Source organism: Pan paniscus, chromosome 18 (assembly GCF_029289425.2).
Source record: "Pan paniscus chromosome 18, NHGRI_mPanPan1-v2.0_pri, whole genome shotgun sequence".
Classification (NCBI taxonomy): Eukaryota; Metazoa; Chordata; class Mammalia; order Primates; family Hominidae; genus Pan; species Pan paniscus.
This window is the reverse complement of record NC_073267.2, coordinates 78,963,238-78,977,679: the sequence shown is the minus strand read 5'-3', so window position 1 is coordinate 78,977,679 and position 14,442 is coordinate 78,963,238. Positions and strand designations below refer to the sequence as shown.

The window sequence follows — 14,442 nt, the reverse complement described above, 5'->3', positions numbered from 1 at the left end:
GACATTATATATAACTGAACAAAGTTTCACAAAATTTTACCCTTGATAAGAGAGATGCACTTTGATATTTTCTATTCAATGTCATAAGATATTACAATCATTTTTATGTGATTTTTCTAAACTACTAAATGGTGGAAAGATAATGACATGTACTACTTTCATTCATGATTTCAACAACTCATGAATGCACTGATTCAAACAATGCAAAATTAATCTGCCAGGGAAAGACAATTCAATTATATTACTAATTCTAAACTACCACATTCAAACTCCAGTATCATACTCTAACCAGTCATTAATAAAAAAAAATGGTAAGCTACAGACACAGGACACTTAAGATTAGGAACCTCTTGCTAAAGGAGGGGCCCCAAAGTGACATCAGATTGGAAAGAGAAGGATGAATACCAATGTAAATCTTCCCTCTCTCATCTAATAGCAACCCAACTCTTGAAGACTCATAAGCCAAAAACTTTGGTGTTATCCTTGACTCATTTTTCTTTCATTCCCCAAATCTGGCGCATCATTAAATCCTATTGGCTCTTCCATCACAACACATCCAAAATCTGACACTTGTTCTGGTACAACCCACTATTTCTTGCCTAATTACTAAAACAGCCTCCTAACTGGTCTCCTCAATTCTGCCCTTGTCCTCTTAAGAAGGCAAAGCCAGCTGGACTTCCTGGGTGGAGTGGGGACTTGGCAAACTTTTGTGTCTAGCTAGAGGATTGTAAATGCACCAATCAGTATGCTGTAAAAATGCACCAATCAGCACTCTGTGTCTAGCTAAAGGATTGTAAATGCACCAATCAGCACTCTGTAAAAATGGACCAATCGGCACTCTGTAAAATGGACCAATCAGCAGGATGTGGGCGGGGACAAATAAGGGAATAAAAGCTGGCCACCCCAGCCAGCAGCAGCAACCTGCTCTGGTCCCTTTCCACACTGTGGAAACTTTGTTCTTTCACTCTTCACAATAAATCTTGCTGCTACTCACTCTTTGGGTCTGTGCCACCTTTAAGAGCTATAACACTCACCGTGAAGGTCTATGGCTTCATTCTTCAAGTCAGAAAGACCAAGAACCCACCGGAAGGAACCAACTCCAGACACACTCTTCCTTCAGTCTTTCACAACAATGTAGTCAGAACGATCCTATTACACCATTAAGTCACATCATGTCACTCTTCTGCTCCAATGATTTCCCATCTCAGAATAGAAGCCAAAGTCCTTCCTAAAACCTGTGAAGTTGTACATGATTTGTCCTCCCCTGATCATTCTGATCTCATGTGCAACTATTCAACCACTGTGGCCTCCCTGACTGTTCCTCAAACATACCAGACATCCTCCCATCTCAAGGCCTTTGAACTTGTTTCCTCTGCCAGGAATGCTCTATGCTCTTCCTACAGATACCCTCATGGCTAGCTCCTTTACTTTGCTCCTGGCCTTTACTTAGTCATCTTCATAAAGTTATCTCGCCACCATCACTAAAATTTCAAACCCTCCTCCTCAGACCACATAAATATTCCACAGTCCTCTTCCCTGTATTATTTTTCTTTTTTTTTCTTTTGTGACGGAGTCTCACTCTATCACCAGACTGGAGTTCAGTGCCACAATCTTGGATCGCTGCAATCTCCACCTTCTGGGTTCAAGTGATTCTCCTGCCTCAGCCTCCCAAGTAGATGAGAGTACAGGCACATGCCACCATGCCCAGCTAATTTTTGTATTTTTAGTAGAGATGGGGTTTCACCATGTTGGCCAGGATGGTCTCAATCCCGACCTCATGATCCACCCGCCTCGGCCTCCCAAAGTGCTGGGATTACAGGCCTAAGCCACCGTGTCCAGCCCCCTGTATTATTTTTCTTCTTAGCACTTACCACTACCTAATGTAGTATATATTTTAGTTATTTACTCTGCTTATCGTCTGCCTCCTGTGCCATGTAATCTCCATGAGGGCATAGCTGTTTATTCACTACTAAATCCCCAGCACCTAGAACAGTGTCTAGAACATAGTAAAGGCTTAATAAATATTTGAATAAGTGAATGAATGAATAGGCTTGGAATGAACAAGAAAACAGAATAAATAAGAATAGCTAATTAGGCTGAGCACAGTGGCTCACACCTGTAATCTCAGCACTTTGGGAGGCCCAGGCAGGAGGATCCCTTGAGCCCAGGAGTTCCAGACCACACTGGGCAACAGTGGGACCCCAATTCTTTTTTTTTTTTTTTTTTGAGACGGAGTCTCACTGTCGCCCAGGCTGGAGTGCAATGGCACCATCTTGGCTCACTGCAACCTCCACCTCCCGGGGTCAAGCGATTCTCCTGCCTCAGCCTCCTGAGTAGCTGGGATTACGGGTGTGCGCCACCACGCCCAGCTAATTTTTTTTTATTTTTAGTAGAGACGAGGTTTCACCATTTTGGTCAGGCTGGTCTGGAACTCCTTACCTCATGATCTGCCCACCTTGGCCTGGCAAAGTGCTGGGATTACAGGTATGAGCCCACACCCAGCCAGTGGGACCCCAATTCTACAAAAAATTTTAAAAATTAGCCAGGCGTCGTGGTGCACACCTTTTCCCAGCTATTCGGGAGGTTGAAATAGAAGGATCACTTGACCCCAGGAGACTGAGGCTGCAGTGAGCTGCACTCCAGCCTGGGTGAAAGTATGACCTTGTCTCAAAAAACAAAACAAAAAAAAACAAAACTGCAGGTAAAGAGCTGCGGCTTAAGCTCCAAGAGAAACCTTGGCACATTAGTGATGTCTCTGGCTATATCAGCATGTGGTTGAAATAGGTTAGTTACTTCTGGAATCTTCACAGAGGAAAAAAAAAAAAGAAAGAAACAGGTTAGCAACTATTACTTGAGACTGAATTAATGCTCTCTGTAAGGGCTGAGTGTTCCCTCCAAGCTCACCATCTATTCTGAATCAATCAAGAAAAAAAATGGAGGGAAATAAAACCACAAATGAAAAACATGATTTTTTTTTTTCTTTTTTTGAGACGGAGTCTCACTCTGTCACCCAGGCTGGAGTGCAGCAGCGCCATCTCACCTCACTGCAGCCTCCACCTCCCAGGTTTAAGCGATTCTCCTACCTTAGCCTCCCAAGTAGCTGAGATCACAGGTGCCACCAAGCCTGGCTTATTTTTGTATTTTTAGTAGAGACGAGGTTTCGCCGTGTTGGCCAGACTGGTCTCGAACTCCTGAACTCAGGTGATCTGCCCGCCTGTGCCTCCAAAAGTGCTGGGATTGCAGGCATGAGTCACTGCGCCCGGCCAAAAAACTTGATTTTTTACCCATTATGAACCATGCTTTAGCATGAAACTTATTATGAAGCAAATACCAGAAGTCATAGCTAAGGCTAGAATTTTGAAGTAATGCTATGCAGACAAGAGAAATCAAGGGATCTGTCAAATCTGCTACTAATTGATTGTATGACCAGGATCTCTCTGAACCTGTTACTTGTACCTCTGTTAAAAAAAAATCACTACTATCCAAGTCACCCTCCACTAGCTTTCTTTTTTTTTTTTTTTGGAGTCTCGCTCTGTCGCCCAGGCTGGAGTGCAGTGGCGCAATCATGGCTCACTGCAATCTCCGCCTCCCGGGTTCAAGTGATTCTCCTGCCTCAGCCTCCTGAGTAGCTGGGATTACAGGCGCCCACCACCACGCCCAGCTAATTTTTGTATTTTTAGTAGAGTCGGGGTTTCACCATGTTGGTCAGGCTGGTCTGGAACTCTTGATCTCGTGATCCGCCCGCCTCAGCCTCCCAAAGTGCTGGGATTACAGGCGTGAGCCACCACACCTGGCCGGGAAAGCACTTTTTTTTTTTTTTTTTTTTTTGAGATGGAATCTCGCTGGGTCCCCCAGGCTGGACTGCAGTGGCGCGATCTAGGCTCACTGCAAGTGCCACCTCCCGGGTTCACGCCATTCTCCGGCCTCAGCCTCACGAGCAGCTGGGACTACAGGCGCCCGCCATCACGCCTGGCTAATTTTTTGTATTTTTAGTAGAGATGGGGTTTCGCAGTGTTAGCCAGGATGGTCTCGATCTCCTGACGTCGTGATCCGCCCGTCTCGGCCTCTCAAAGTGCTGGGATTACAGGCGTGAGCCACCGCGCCCGACCGGAAAGCACTTTTAAAAGCATAAAATGCCATACACCATACAAATGCAAGAAGTTAGTAAATTCTGAGTTTGTTAAATTATTGTTCACTATTAAGATTTATTAAAAATAATGTTCTTTGGGGGAAACTTTTAAATTTTAAAAGTTTTTAGAATTAAAAGTCAGGATGCAGAGATTTCTCTTTTAGGCCCCAAATTAATCGAAAAAATATTTCACTAGTATATTTGCTTCAGAGAAATAGAAGTGAACTTTCACAAGTCATTAATCTATTGCTCAAAATAAAATGATCACACACAAACCGAAAATCAAAGCTTCAAACACACACACACCGAAAATCAAAGCTTCAAACCAATCTTTAGCGGCTGCATATCACTAGTTGCCTGGGGTTGGGAGAGAATGACTGCAAAGGGAAAGGAAGCTTTTTAGAATGATGGAAATGGTTTATGTCTTAACATGGATGAATACATTTTTCAAAACTCATCAAAATGTACATTTTAGATAGGCACAATTTACGTATGTACATTACACCTCAATAAAGTTAGTTTAAATTTTTAGAAGTCTATCCTGTTTCCTTAAAAAAAAAAATTAGTAGCACCATGGTCTCAAAGATAATTTTTAAAATGAGATGTAATGCAACAGACTTGAAGATTAAATAAAACAGTCTTGAATATTTAAGAAAAATGACAAAACATGAGTCAAAAACAAACAAAAAAAAGGGTTGATTTATGAGTTTCTGGCCTCAAGGTCAACTCAGATTAGGGGGAAAAAAAAAAACAGTGGAGGCATAATCAAGATGGGGAAGCGTGTGGAGAGAAATCTCAGCTTCTACTCTAGAAGACGAAAACCAAAACCGGTATTACTTCAGAAGGCACACTGGAAAAGCACAGATGTGGGTGCACTTCAGACCTAGGTTCAACGGATCTAAGCCGTTAACTCTATGGCCCTGAGAGTCCTGAACCTGTGAGCCTCAGTTTCCCTTTCTGTAAAATAAAGATAATGATGGCTTAGAGTTTAGCTGAGCACACAGCAAGTGCTCGACACATAAGTAATACATGATATTACATAAGGCACCAGAACTCGGAGCTGACTGGAAATGCATGCAAACTAAAGCCCTCCCCCAATCCCACCCCAGTTTCCCTCAGAGGGTCGTGATCCCTTTCTTACGCCTTATCGCCCCCAGCCAAGCCTCCCTTCCTTCCCACATACACTCCACACAGCTTTTTCACCCCTCGCCCCAGCAGCTTCAGAGGCCTCCCACCTCCCAGGCCCCACCTCGTTGAGGAAGCGGGTGACATCGTAGACTCGCCCATGGATCACAAGCCACAGTTCCTTCAAGGAGTTGCGCTTTGCCACCTCCTCCAACCGGTAATAGGTGACTGAGGTCTCGACTTCCTGCCCTTTCCCATCGCTGCCGCTAGCTTCCGCAGTCGCCATTGAACCGGACATACTGCCTCTCCACCGCTAACTGAGATTCCGCGACTACTTTCCTTGAGAGCCCGCGCTCAGCCTTCCTCGGCTTCCGTAACCAGGGCCCATAAGGCCTTGAGACGGTTCCTAGCAACAGCCAATCACACTTCCGAATAGTTCCTGGTTCGTTTTCTTTTCACCAATGAAGGGAGTGGCTCAGTTCGAAATCCCGCCCACTCCTCGACCGATCCTCCAGGTGAAAGTCTGGTTCGAGGTCCAACTAACCAATTAGGGTCGTTCAGCCCCCTCCAACCTCGCCAATCAGATACCGCGATTTTTGGACTGGCGCCCAAAAGAGGCGTGCTGACAGGTGTCACCTCAGGAGAGGTTCCACTTCGCTCAGCCTGTGGGCCTTTAGGGTCTCCAGTGTTCCGCTTCCCTTCCCATCGCTGTGGCTTTCTCCTGAGTCTCAGAAAGTTCGTATCCCCTACACTACCGGAGCAGCCTGTATCCCAACCCTGATTTTACATCTTTGCTGCCTCCAGGTCGTGATCTGGCCAATCCCGTCTCTCCTCAATTTCCCCATCAGTAAAATGGGCTTGATAAAGCGCTCTCTTACAGAGGGGGTTGCCTTTTTTTTTTTTTTTGAGACAAGTTCTCGCTCTGTCTCCTAGGCCGGAGTGCAGTGGCACTATCTCGGCTCACTGCAAACTCCGCCTCCCAGGTTCAAGCGATTCTCCTACCTCAGCCTCTCGAGTAGCTGGAACTACAGGCATGCGCCACCACGCCCGGCTAATTTTTGTATTTTTAGTAGAGAGGAGGTTTCACCATGTTGGCCAGGCTGGTCTCGAACTCCTGACCTCAGGTGATCCGCCTGCGTAGGCCTCCCAAAGTGCTGGGATTACAGGCGTGAGCCACCGCGCCCGGCCCGGTTTGCCTATTTTAATGAGAGTGCCTGTAAAGCGCTTGGCGCATAGTAATCGCTAAACATGGCAGTCGATTAGAAAGGCAATTGCTGTCCGGGACAGCAATTGGGGGTAGAATGTGGAGTATCCTATGTTTCTACCACCATTCAGAATCCGATTTTCAAACGAATTCTGTGATGATCAGGATCAATCGGCACTATTTTAGTCTCTACGTGATCTAAAATAGAATTGAACTCAACTGCTCTCCGCTAGAGGTCCCAGCACTTTGGAATTCCAAGTTTGGTTAAGGTACAGTGTTGTGCGCCACTTTTTAACTGCCATTACAACTGACAGATTGCTCTTCCTATAATGTCGTTTTCATCCTGTCACTCTCGCAGTCTACCATTCAGGGCTCTCCACAATCCATTCGCAACCTCTTTCACTAACGTATAATATTTTCCACCATTCCCTTTATAAGCCTGTTGCACCCGCCCCGACTCTGAAACCTGCTGGTTTAAAACCACATCCGTGGTCATCCCAGGTCCACCAAGTTAATTTTAGATCACTTAGAGACTAAAATAGTGCAGACTGATCCTGATCATCACAGAATTCATTTGAAAATCGGATTCTGAATGGTGGTAGAAACATGGGATACTCCACATTCTACCCTCAATTGCTGTCCCAAGGACTCCTCTTCCTTTCAATGCCTACCGACTTTTCAAGTTCCTCTTCAGTTTCTTCTATTTTCAAACTTCTCCTACCGTTTTGAGCTCCAGTGGTTCCATCCCTTTGTAGTACCTAAGAAAGCATATTACTATTTTGGGAAACCTGCTACGTCTATAAATTTTAACTTTACGTATTTTACCTCCCTAGTTAGACTGACACTATGAGAGCAATCTCACAAGATTCTTAGGATCCTCCACAAACTCTAGATTCAAATATTTACATTTATTCCAGACATTTACTATTTACTGTTACAAGTCTTATGATAGGCATTGGGAGTAGAGATAACATAAGAAACAAAATCTCTGAAAGAAATAAAAACATTTACAGGCTGAATGCGGTGGCTCAAGCCCCATAATTCCAGCACTTTGGGAGGCCGAGGTGGACAGATCACTTGAGCCCAGGAGTTCAAGACCAGGCTGGGCAACATAGTGAGGCTCTTGTCTCTTCAAAAAATACAAAAATTATCTACGCATGGTGGCACACAACTGTAATCCCAGATATTTGAGAGGCTGAGATCTGGGGATGGCTTGAGCCTGGGAAGTCGAGGCTGCAGTGATGTATGATCGCACCACTGTGCTCCAGCCTGGATGACAGAGCGAAACCCTGTTTCAAAAAAATAAAAATAAATAAATAAAAATAAAAAATTAAAAAATTACAAATTCTAGCACTTAAGTGATATATACCTGTAACATTATATTTGAAAATGTTTTTAGAATTTCAAATAAGTTAGTTACAAGAATAATACAATGAATGACCATATACTTTTAGCTTAGGTTTACCAACTGTTAATATTTTTCAATATTTGATTTTTTCCATATTATTTTGATCATTTTTGTTAATAATGCTGAACTATTTCAGATATCACCACCCTTTACAGCCAAATAATTCTACATGTATCTTCTAAAAATAAGAACATATTGTCACGTAACTGCAGTATGAATTTCAAATTCAGAGAATTTAACATTCACACAAAATTATTATCTAACATACTCTCCATATTATTTTCCATTATTGCATTCATGTCCTTTGTGGAATTTTAGTGTGCCTGTATGACCCAGGATCCAGTTCAGGATCATGTATTGCACTTAGCTAAGTCTCTTGAGTCCCCTTTAATCTAGAACATTTCCTTAACTTTGCTTTTGCTTTCATGACATTGACATTTTAAAATAGTATAGCCTCAAATTGAATTTTACACTGAAAAATTATTGTGACCTAAATGTTTTGGTTATAAATTTATATTTACAATTGATAGCACATGTTAGCCAGAAAGTCTGGCTTGGAATACCTGTCCCTGCCACTCACAAACTTGGTGACCTTGGGCAGGTTTCTTAGCCTCTTTTTTTCCATGTGGATACCCACTTGTTCCTGCACCATTTGATGAAAACACAATTCCCCCTTGAATTGTTTTCCTGTCTTTGTCGAAAATTGATTGATCATATAAGTGTGGTTCTCTTTCTGAAATTTCTACTCTGTTCCGATGACTTATTTGTTTATCCTTGTGCCAATTCCACAGTCTTGATTACTGTAAGGCATTAAATCAGGTAATATAAGTCTTATAGCTTTGCTCTTAACTTTTGAAAATTATTTTTGCTATTCTAGATCCTTTGTATTTCCACATACATTTTTTTTTTCACTCTCATCACCCAGACTGGATGGAGTGCAATGGCGCAATCTCAGCTCACTGCAACCTACACCTCCCGGGTTCAGAGTAGCTGGGATTACAGGCCCCCACCACCACACTTGGCTAATTTTCATATTTTTAGTAGAGAGGGGGTTTCACCATGTTGGCCAGGCTGGTCTCAAACTCCGGACCTCAGGTGATCCGCCCACCTCGGCCTCCCAAAGTGCTGGGATTACAGGCATGAGCCACCATGCCCGGCCCCACACACAATTTAAAATCAGCTTGTTGACCAAGTGATCAAATTAAAACATCTCCATAATAAATCATGTTGACAGCATGTACCCCTGGTGTGATGTGATGAAAAGGGCATGTTGCCACTGTGGCATTCTTCCACAAAATCCATAACCATAGTCCAAGCATGGGAAAAACATCAGGTAAACCCAAACTGAGGGACATTCTACATAATGCCTGACCAGTACTCCTCAAAACTGACAAGCTCATTAAAAAAAAAAAAAAAAAAAAGGAAAGATTGAGAAATTGTCACAGACTCAAGTAAACTAAGGAGACATGACAATTAAACGCAGTGTAGTATCCTGGACTGGATCCTAGAACAGAAAAAGGGCACTAGGGAAGAACTAGTGAAATCCAAATAAAACAGTAAGGTACCAGTGTTGATTTCTTACTTTTGACAAACATATTATGGTAATGTAAAATGCTATCTTTATGGAAAATTGAGTGAGTATACAGAAACTCATTGTATTATTTTTGCAACTTTTCTGTAAATCTAAAATTATTACAAAAAAAGGTTATTATTTTTTGCTGGGCACTGTGGCTCATTCCTGTAATCCCAGCACTTTGGAGGCTGAGGCACAAGGATTGCTTGAGCTCAGGAGTTCAAGACCAACCTTGACAACATAGCAAGACCTCATCTCTTTTTTTTTGAGACGAGTCTCACTCTGTCACCCAGGCTGGAGTGCAGTGGCATGATCTAGGCTCAGTACAACCTCCGCCTCCCGGGTTCAAGCAATTCTCCTGACTCAGCCTCCTGAGTAGCTGGGATTACAGGTGCCCACCACCATGCCCAGCTAATTTCTTTGTATTTTTAGTAGAGACAGGGTTTCACCATGTTGGCCAGTCTGGTCTTGGACTCCTGACCTCAGGAGATCCGCCTACCTCGGCCTTCCAAAATGCTGAGATTACAAGCGTGAGCCACTGTGCCTGGCCTGCAAGACCTCATCTCTTTAAAAAAATGTAAAAATTAGCTGGGCATGGTGGTGGGCACCTATAGTCTCAGCTGCCTGGGAGGCTGAGGCAGGAGGATTGCTTGAACCCAGGAGTTGGAGGCTACAGTGAGCTATGATTGTGCCACTGCACTGCAGCCCGGGTGGCAGAGTGAGACCCTGTTTCTAAAAGAAAAAAAAAAAATCAGCTTCTTAATTTTACAAAAGTGCTTATAGATGAATTTACAGAAAAAAGACACCTTAAAAACCTTACATTTCATAAACCATTTACTTCAGTTTAATTTGTAGTTTTCAATGTAGACATCTTTAGCATCTTTTATTAAATTTATTTCTAAATGTTTCGTTTTTTAATGCCCCTATAAATGAAATTATTTCATTTTCCAATTGTTTGCTGCCAGTCTAGATAAATATAATTGATTTTGTACATTGACTTACTCTCTTATACCTTGCCAAATTCACTTATAGTTCCTGTAATTATTTTATGGATTTCTTAGAATTATCTATGTAATAAATATGTCGTCTGCTAATAGAGACAGCTTTGCTTCCACCTTTCTTCCCAATCTGTATGCCTCTTTTTTCCTTGCCTTGTTGCACTGGCTAGGACTTTCAGTACAGTGTTGAATAGAAATGGTGAAGTTAGCATCCCTGTCTTGTTCCTAATCTTAGGAGGAAAGCATTCAGTCTTTCACAATTTAATATAATTTTTCAGTAGATGTCTTTTATCAGCTTGAGGATCTTGAGGATCTAGTTTCCTGAGTTTGTTTTATTTTTATTTTGTTTTTATTAAGAAAGGGTGTTGAATCCTGTTGAATATTTTTTCTTTTCTTTTCTTTTCTTTTTTTTTTTTTTTTTTTTTTGGTTGTTGTTGTTGTTGTTGAGACAGGGTTTTGCTCTGTGGCCCAGGCTGAAGTGCAGTGGCACGATCACAGCTCACTGCAGTCTCAACCTCCCGGGCTTGCAAGCAATCCTTCCACCTCAACCTCCCAAGTAGCTGAGACCACAGGCTCCCACCATCACACCCGGCTAATTTTTGTATTTTTTGTAGAGACAGGGTTTTGCCGTGTCGCCCAGGCTGGTCTGAAACTCCTGAGCTCATGTGATACACCCACCTCAGCCTCCCAAAGTGCTAGGATTACAGGCATAAGCCACTGTGCCTGGCCTGTTGAATATGTTTTATACATCTATCAGAATGATCATATTATTTTCCTCCTTTATTCCATTAATATGGTGAATTACACTGAATGGTTTTCAAAAACTTAACCATCTGGCCGGGCGTGGTGGCTCATACCTGTAATCCCAGCACTTTGGGAGGCCGAGGTGAGCAGATCATGAGGTCAGGAGATTGAGACCATCCTGACTAACACGGTGAAACCCCGTCTCTACTAAAAATACAAAAAATTAGCCAGGCATAGTGGCACGCACCTGTAGTCCCAGCTACTTGGGAGGCTGAGGCAGGAGAATCGCTTGAACCCGAGAGGCGGAGGTTGCAGTGAGCCGAGATTGCACCTCTGTGCTCCAGACTGGGCGACAGAGCAAGACTTCATCTCAAAAAAAAAAAAAAAAAAAAAAAAAAACTTAACAATCTTTGCATTCCTGAGATAAATCCCACTTTGGTTATGATGCTAATCTTGTTTATTGAATTCAATTTGCTAATATTTTAAAAGGATCTTTGCATTTATATTCATGAAGAATATTGGTCTGTAATTTTCTCTTCTTGAAGGTCTTTGATAGTTTTTTCAAGCTCTTTGACAAATATTTACTGGGTAGCTACAGTAAAGCATTGTGGTGACATGAGAATTAAACAAAATTCTTAGCACACTGCCTATCACAGAGAGTCCCCAGTAAATGCTAGCTATTTTGGGGGTTATTATTTCTAGATGCTGAAAAATGAAACCCAGTTCTTGAGGAAATTTACAAGGAAGATGGCACTTACCATATAAAACAAGTTTAACATGAACATTTTACTATTGCTGTTTTTACAAGTTAGAAAATTCTCTCCCCAGGCTGGATGACAATCAGTGTGAATTCTGTAATTTACCTCAGATAACAGTACCTTAGCGTGTGAGACACTGCTCCACCAGGGTTGTTATTTACCTTGCAAGCTCATTTTATTGCTTTTGTATAAACAGGAAATGGTCAAGGCAAACACTGTGCATGCTCCTTGAGAACAGAGCAAGAAGCGAGGATGCTGTCCCAGTTTTTGCAGCCATCGGGCATGCCCTGTGTTCTCATACCCTTTTGAGGAGGCAGTGGGAAGGAATGTTCCCTTTTCCTCTTCCAGGAATGAAATACAATGAGGTGGCCCTCCAATCTGTTCTTGCCCTTCTCAAGATATTATGTTCCCTGGCAACCTACTCTTTGCTCCTGCCAGAGGGAAGACAAACTTCTAAAGCTGTCACACTCCAACACTCTTTCCCTTCCCAAGGCCAGGCTTGAGTCATCCAGTGTTTGGGAAGCTTCAGGAAGTCCTTGCAAAGTTAGGAACCTATATCCTCCCGGGGATAGCCTCAGGGGTGTTTGGTTGTCAGCATTCTGGAGTAGATCCCACCCCCAAGTCAGCCAGATCTTCCCGGCCCGTTAGGTGGCCTCTTCTGGAGTTTCATCCAAGACCATCCTGTCAGTCTTATGCCAGTGAGGTCCAACCCCCACCAGCCCAGCCCAGCCTCTAGGAGTGAAAGAAACTATAGGCTGATGCAAAACAGCCATTGGCAAGAATGCTTTCCACCCTGGGTTGCTTTTCCTGGCTTCAGAACAGTCGCTGTTCTTCCTTCCAGTGTTTGCTAGCTTATTTTTAATAGGTAATAAATACAATTCACTTTTATTTATCCCTTCCACAGCCCTTCCCTTTTTATACAAAGCATAGCTTATTATAGATAAACTTTATTGTTTTATTTGTTGCTTTATTCGCTTCAAATTTTTCTTCAAGTTCATTCAATATCTTTATTTATTTATTTATTTACCGAGACAGAGTCTCGCCCTGTCACCCAGGTTGGAGTGCAGTGGCACGATCTTGGCTCACTGCGACCTCCACCTCCCAGGTTCAAGTGATTCTCCTGCCTCAGCCTCCCAAGTAGCAGGGATTACAGACACACGCCACCATGCCCAGCTAATTTTTGTAATTTTAGTAGAGACGGGATTTCACCATGTTGGCCAGGCTGATCTCTAACTCCTTGCCTCAAGTGACCTGCCTGCCTTGGCCTCCCAAAGTGCTGGGATTACAGGCTCAATATCATTTTATTCTTTTATTATTTTAATTTATTATTATATATATATTTTTTGAGACAGAGTCTCTGTCGCTAAAGCTGAGTGCAGTGGCGCAATCTCAGCTCACTGCAACCTTGGCCCCCCAGGTTCAAACAATTCTCCCGCCCCAGCCTCCAAGTAGCTGGGATTATAGGCACACTCCACCACACCCACCTAATTTTCGTATTTTTAGTAGAGATGGCATTTCACCATGTTGGCCAGGATGGTCTCAAACTCCTGACCTCACCATGTTGGCCAGCCTGGGTGACAGAGCAAAACTCCAACTCAAAAAAAAAGAAAAAAACTGGCCCACAAATATTCACAGTAGCATTATTTGTAATAGCCAAAAAGTGGAAACAATCTAAATGTCCATCAATTAATGCATGGATAAATAAAATATGGTTGTATCCTTAAAATGGAATAGTATTCAGCAACAAAAATAACATGCTAAAACATGGTGAAAACATCATGCTAAGTGAAAGAAGCCAGTCACAAAAGATCACATTCTATATGATTTTATTTATAGGAAATTTCTAAAAGGGGCACATCTCCAGAAAAAGAAAGTAGATTTAGTGGTTGCCCAGGACTGAAAGAGTTGGGGGGAAATGGGGAGTGACTGCTAATGGGTAAGAGTTTTCTTTTGGGAAAGATAAATATGTTCTAAAATTAAATTGAATCTCATAAATTTGCATAATTATTATGTATCAAAAATAATAAAATAAAATTAGATTGTAATAATGATTGCACAACCCTGTGACTATACTAAAAAAAATTCAGTTTTACAAGATAAATGGTAAATTGTATGGTATGTGAGTTATATCTCAATAAAGCTGTTAAAATCACAAACGAAACCTAGATATAGTGTTAGAAGTCTGGATTCAGTGTTGCAGAAAAGTCATGAAGGGGAGGAGGGAGAGTGATTTAAAAATATTGAAAGGCTGCAACCCCTGTCAGGTGCAGAGCCAATGAGTAAATGGATGTAAAAAGACTTTAAAATTGTGAAGCTCTTTACAATATAAGGGATTCTTTTTACTTTTTTTATTCTTTTTTTCTTTCTTTCTTTTAAATGGGTTCTTGCTGTGTTGCCCAGGCTGGAGTGCAATGCCAAGATCTCAGCTCACTGCAACCTCTGCCTCCCGGGTTCAAGCGATTCTCCAGCCTTAGCCTCCTGAGTCGCTGGGACTACAGGCATG

General features: G+C 42.4%; 1 protein-coding gene across 3 annotated transcripts in view; it reads right to left on the bottom strand.

Moving 5' to 3' along the window:
• LOC100977441 (cytochrome b5 type B) overlaps positions 1 to 6,178 on the bottom strand; it is a 56,428-nt gene extending 50,250 nt beyond the window's left edge. For 2 of the 3 annotated variants that reach the window (XM_063597703.1, XM_063597704.1), the window contains exon 1: positions 5,379 to 5,645. In XM_063597703.1, the coding sequence (XP_063453773.1) occupies positions 5,379 to 5,552 (174 nt within the window). In that variant the 5' untranslated portion in view covers positions 5,553 to 5,645. Of the gene's footprint in view, positions 1 to 5,378 lie in introns of all 3 variants that reach the window. The other variant, XM_003814547.5, reaches the window with a different exon arrangement.
• Positions 6,179 to 14,442: the final 8,264 nt, after the last annotated feature.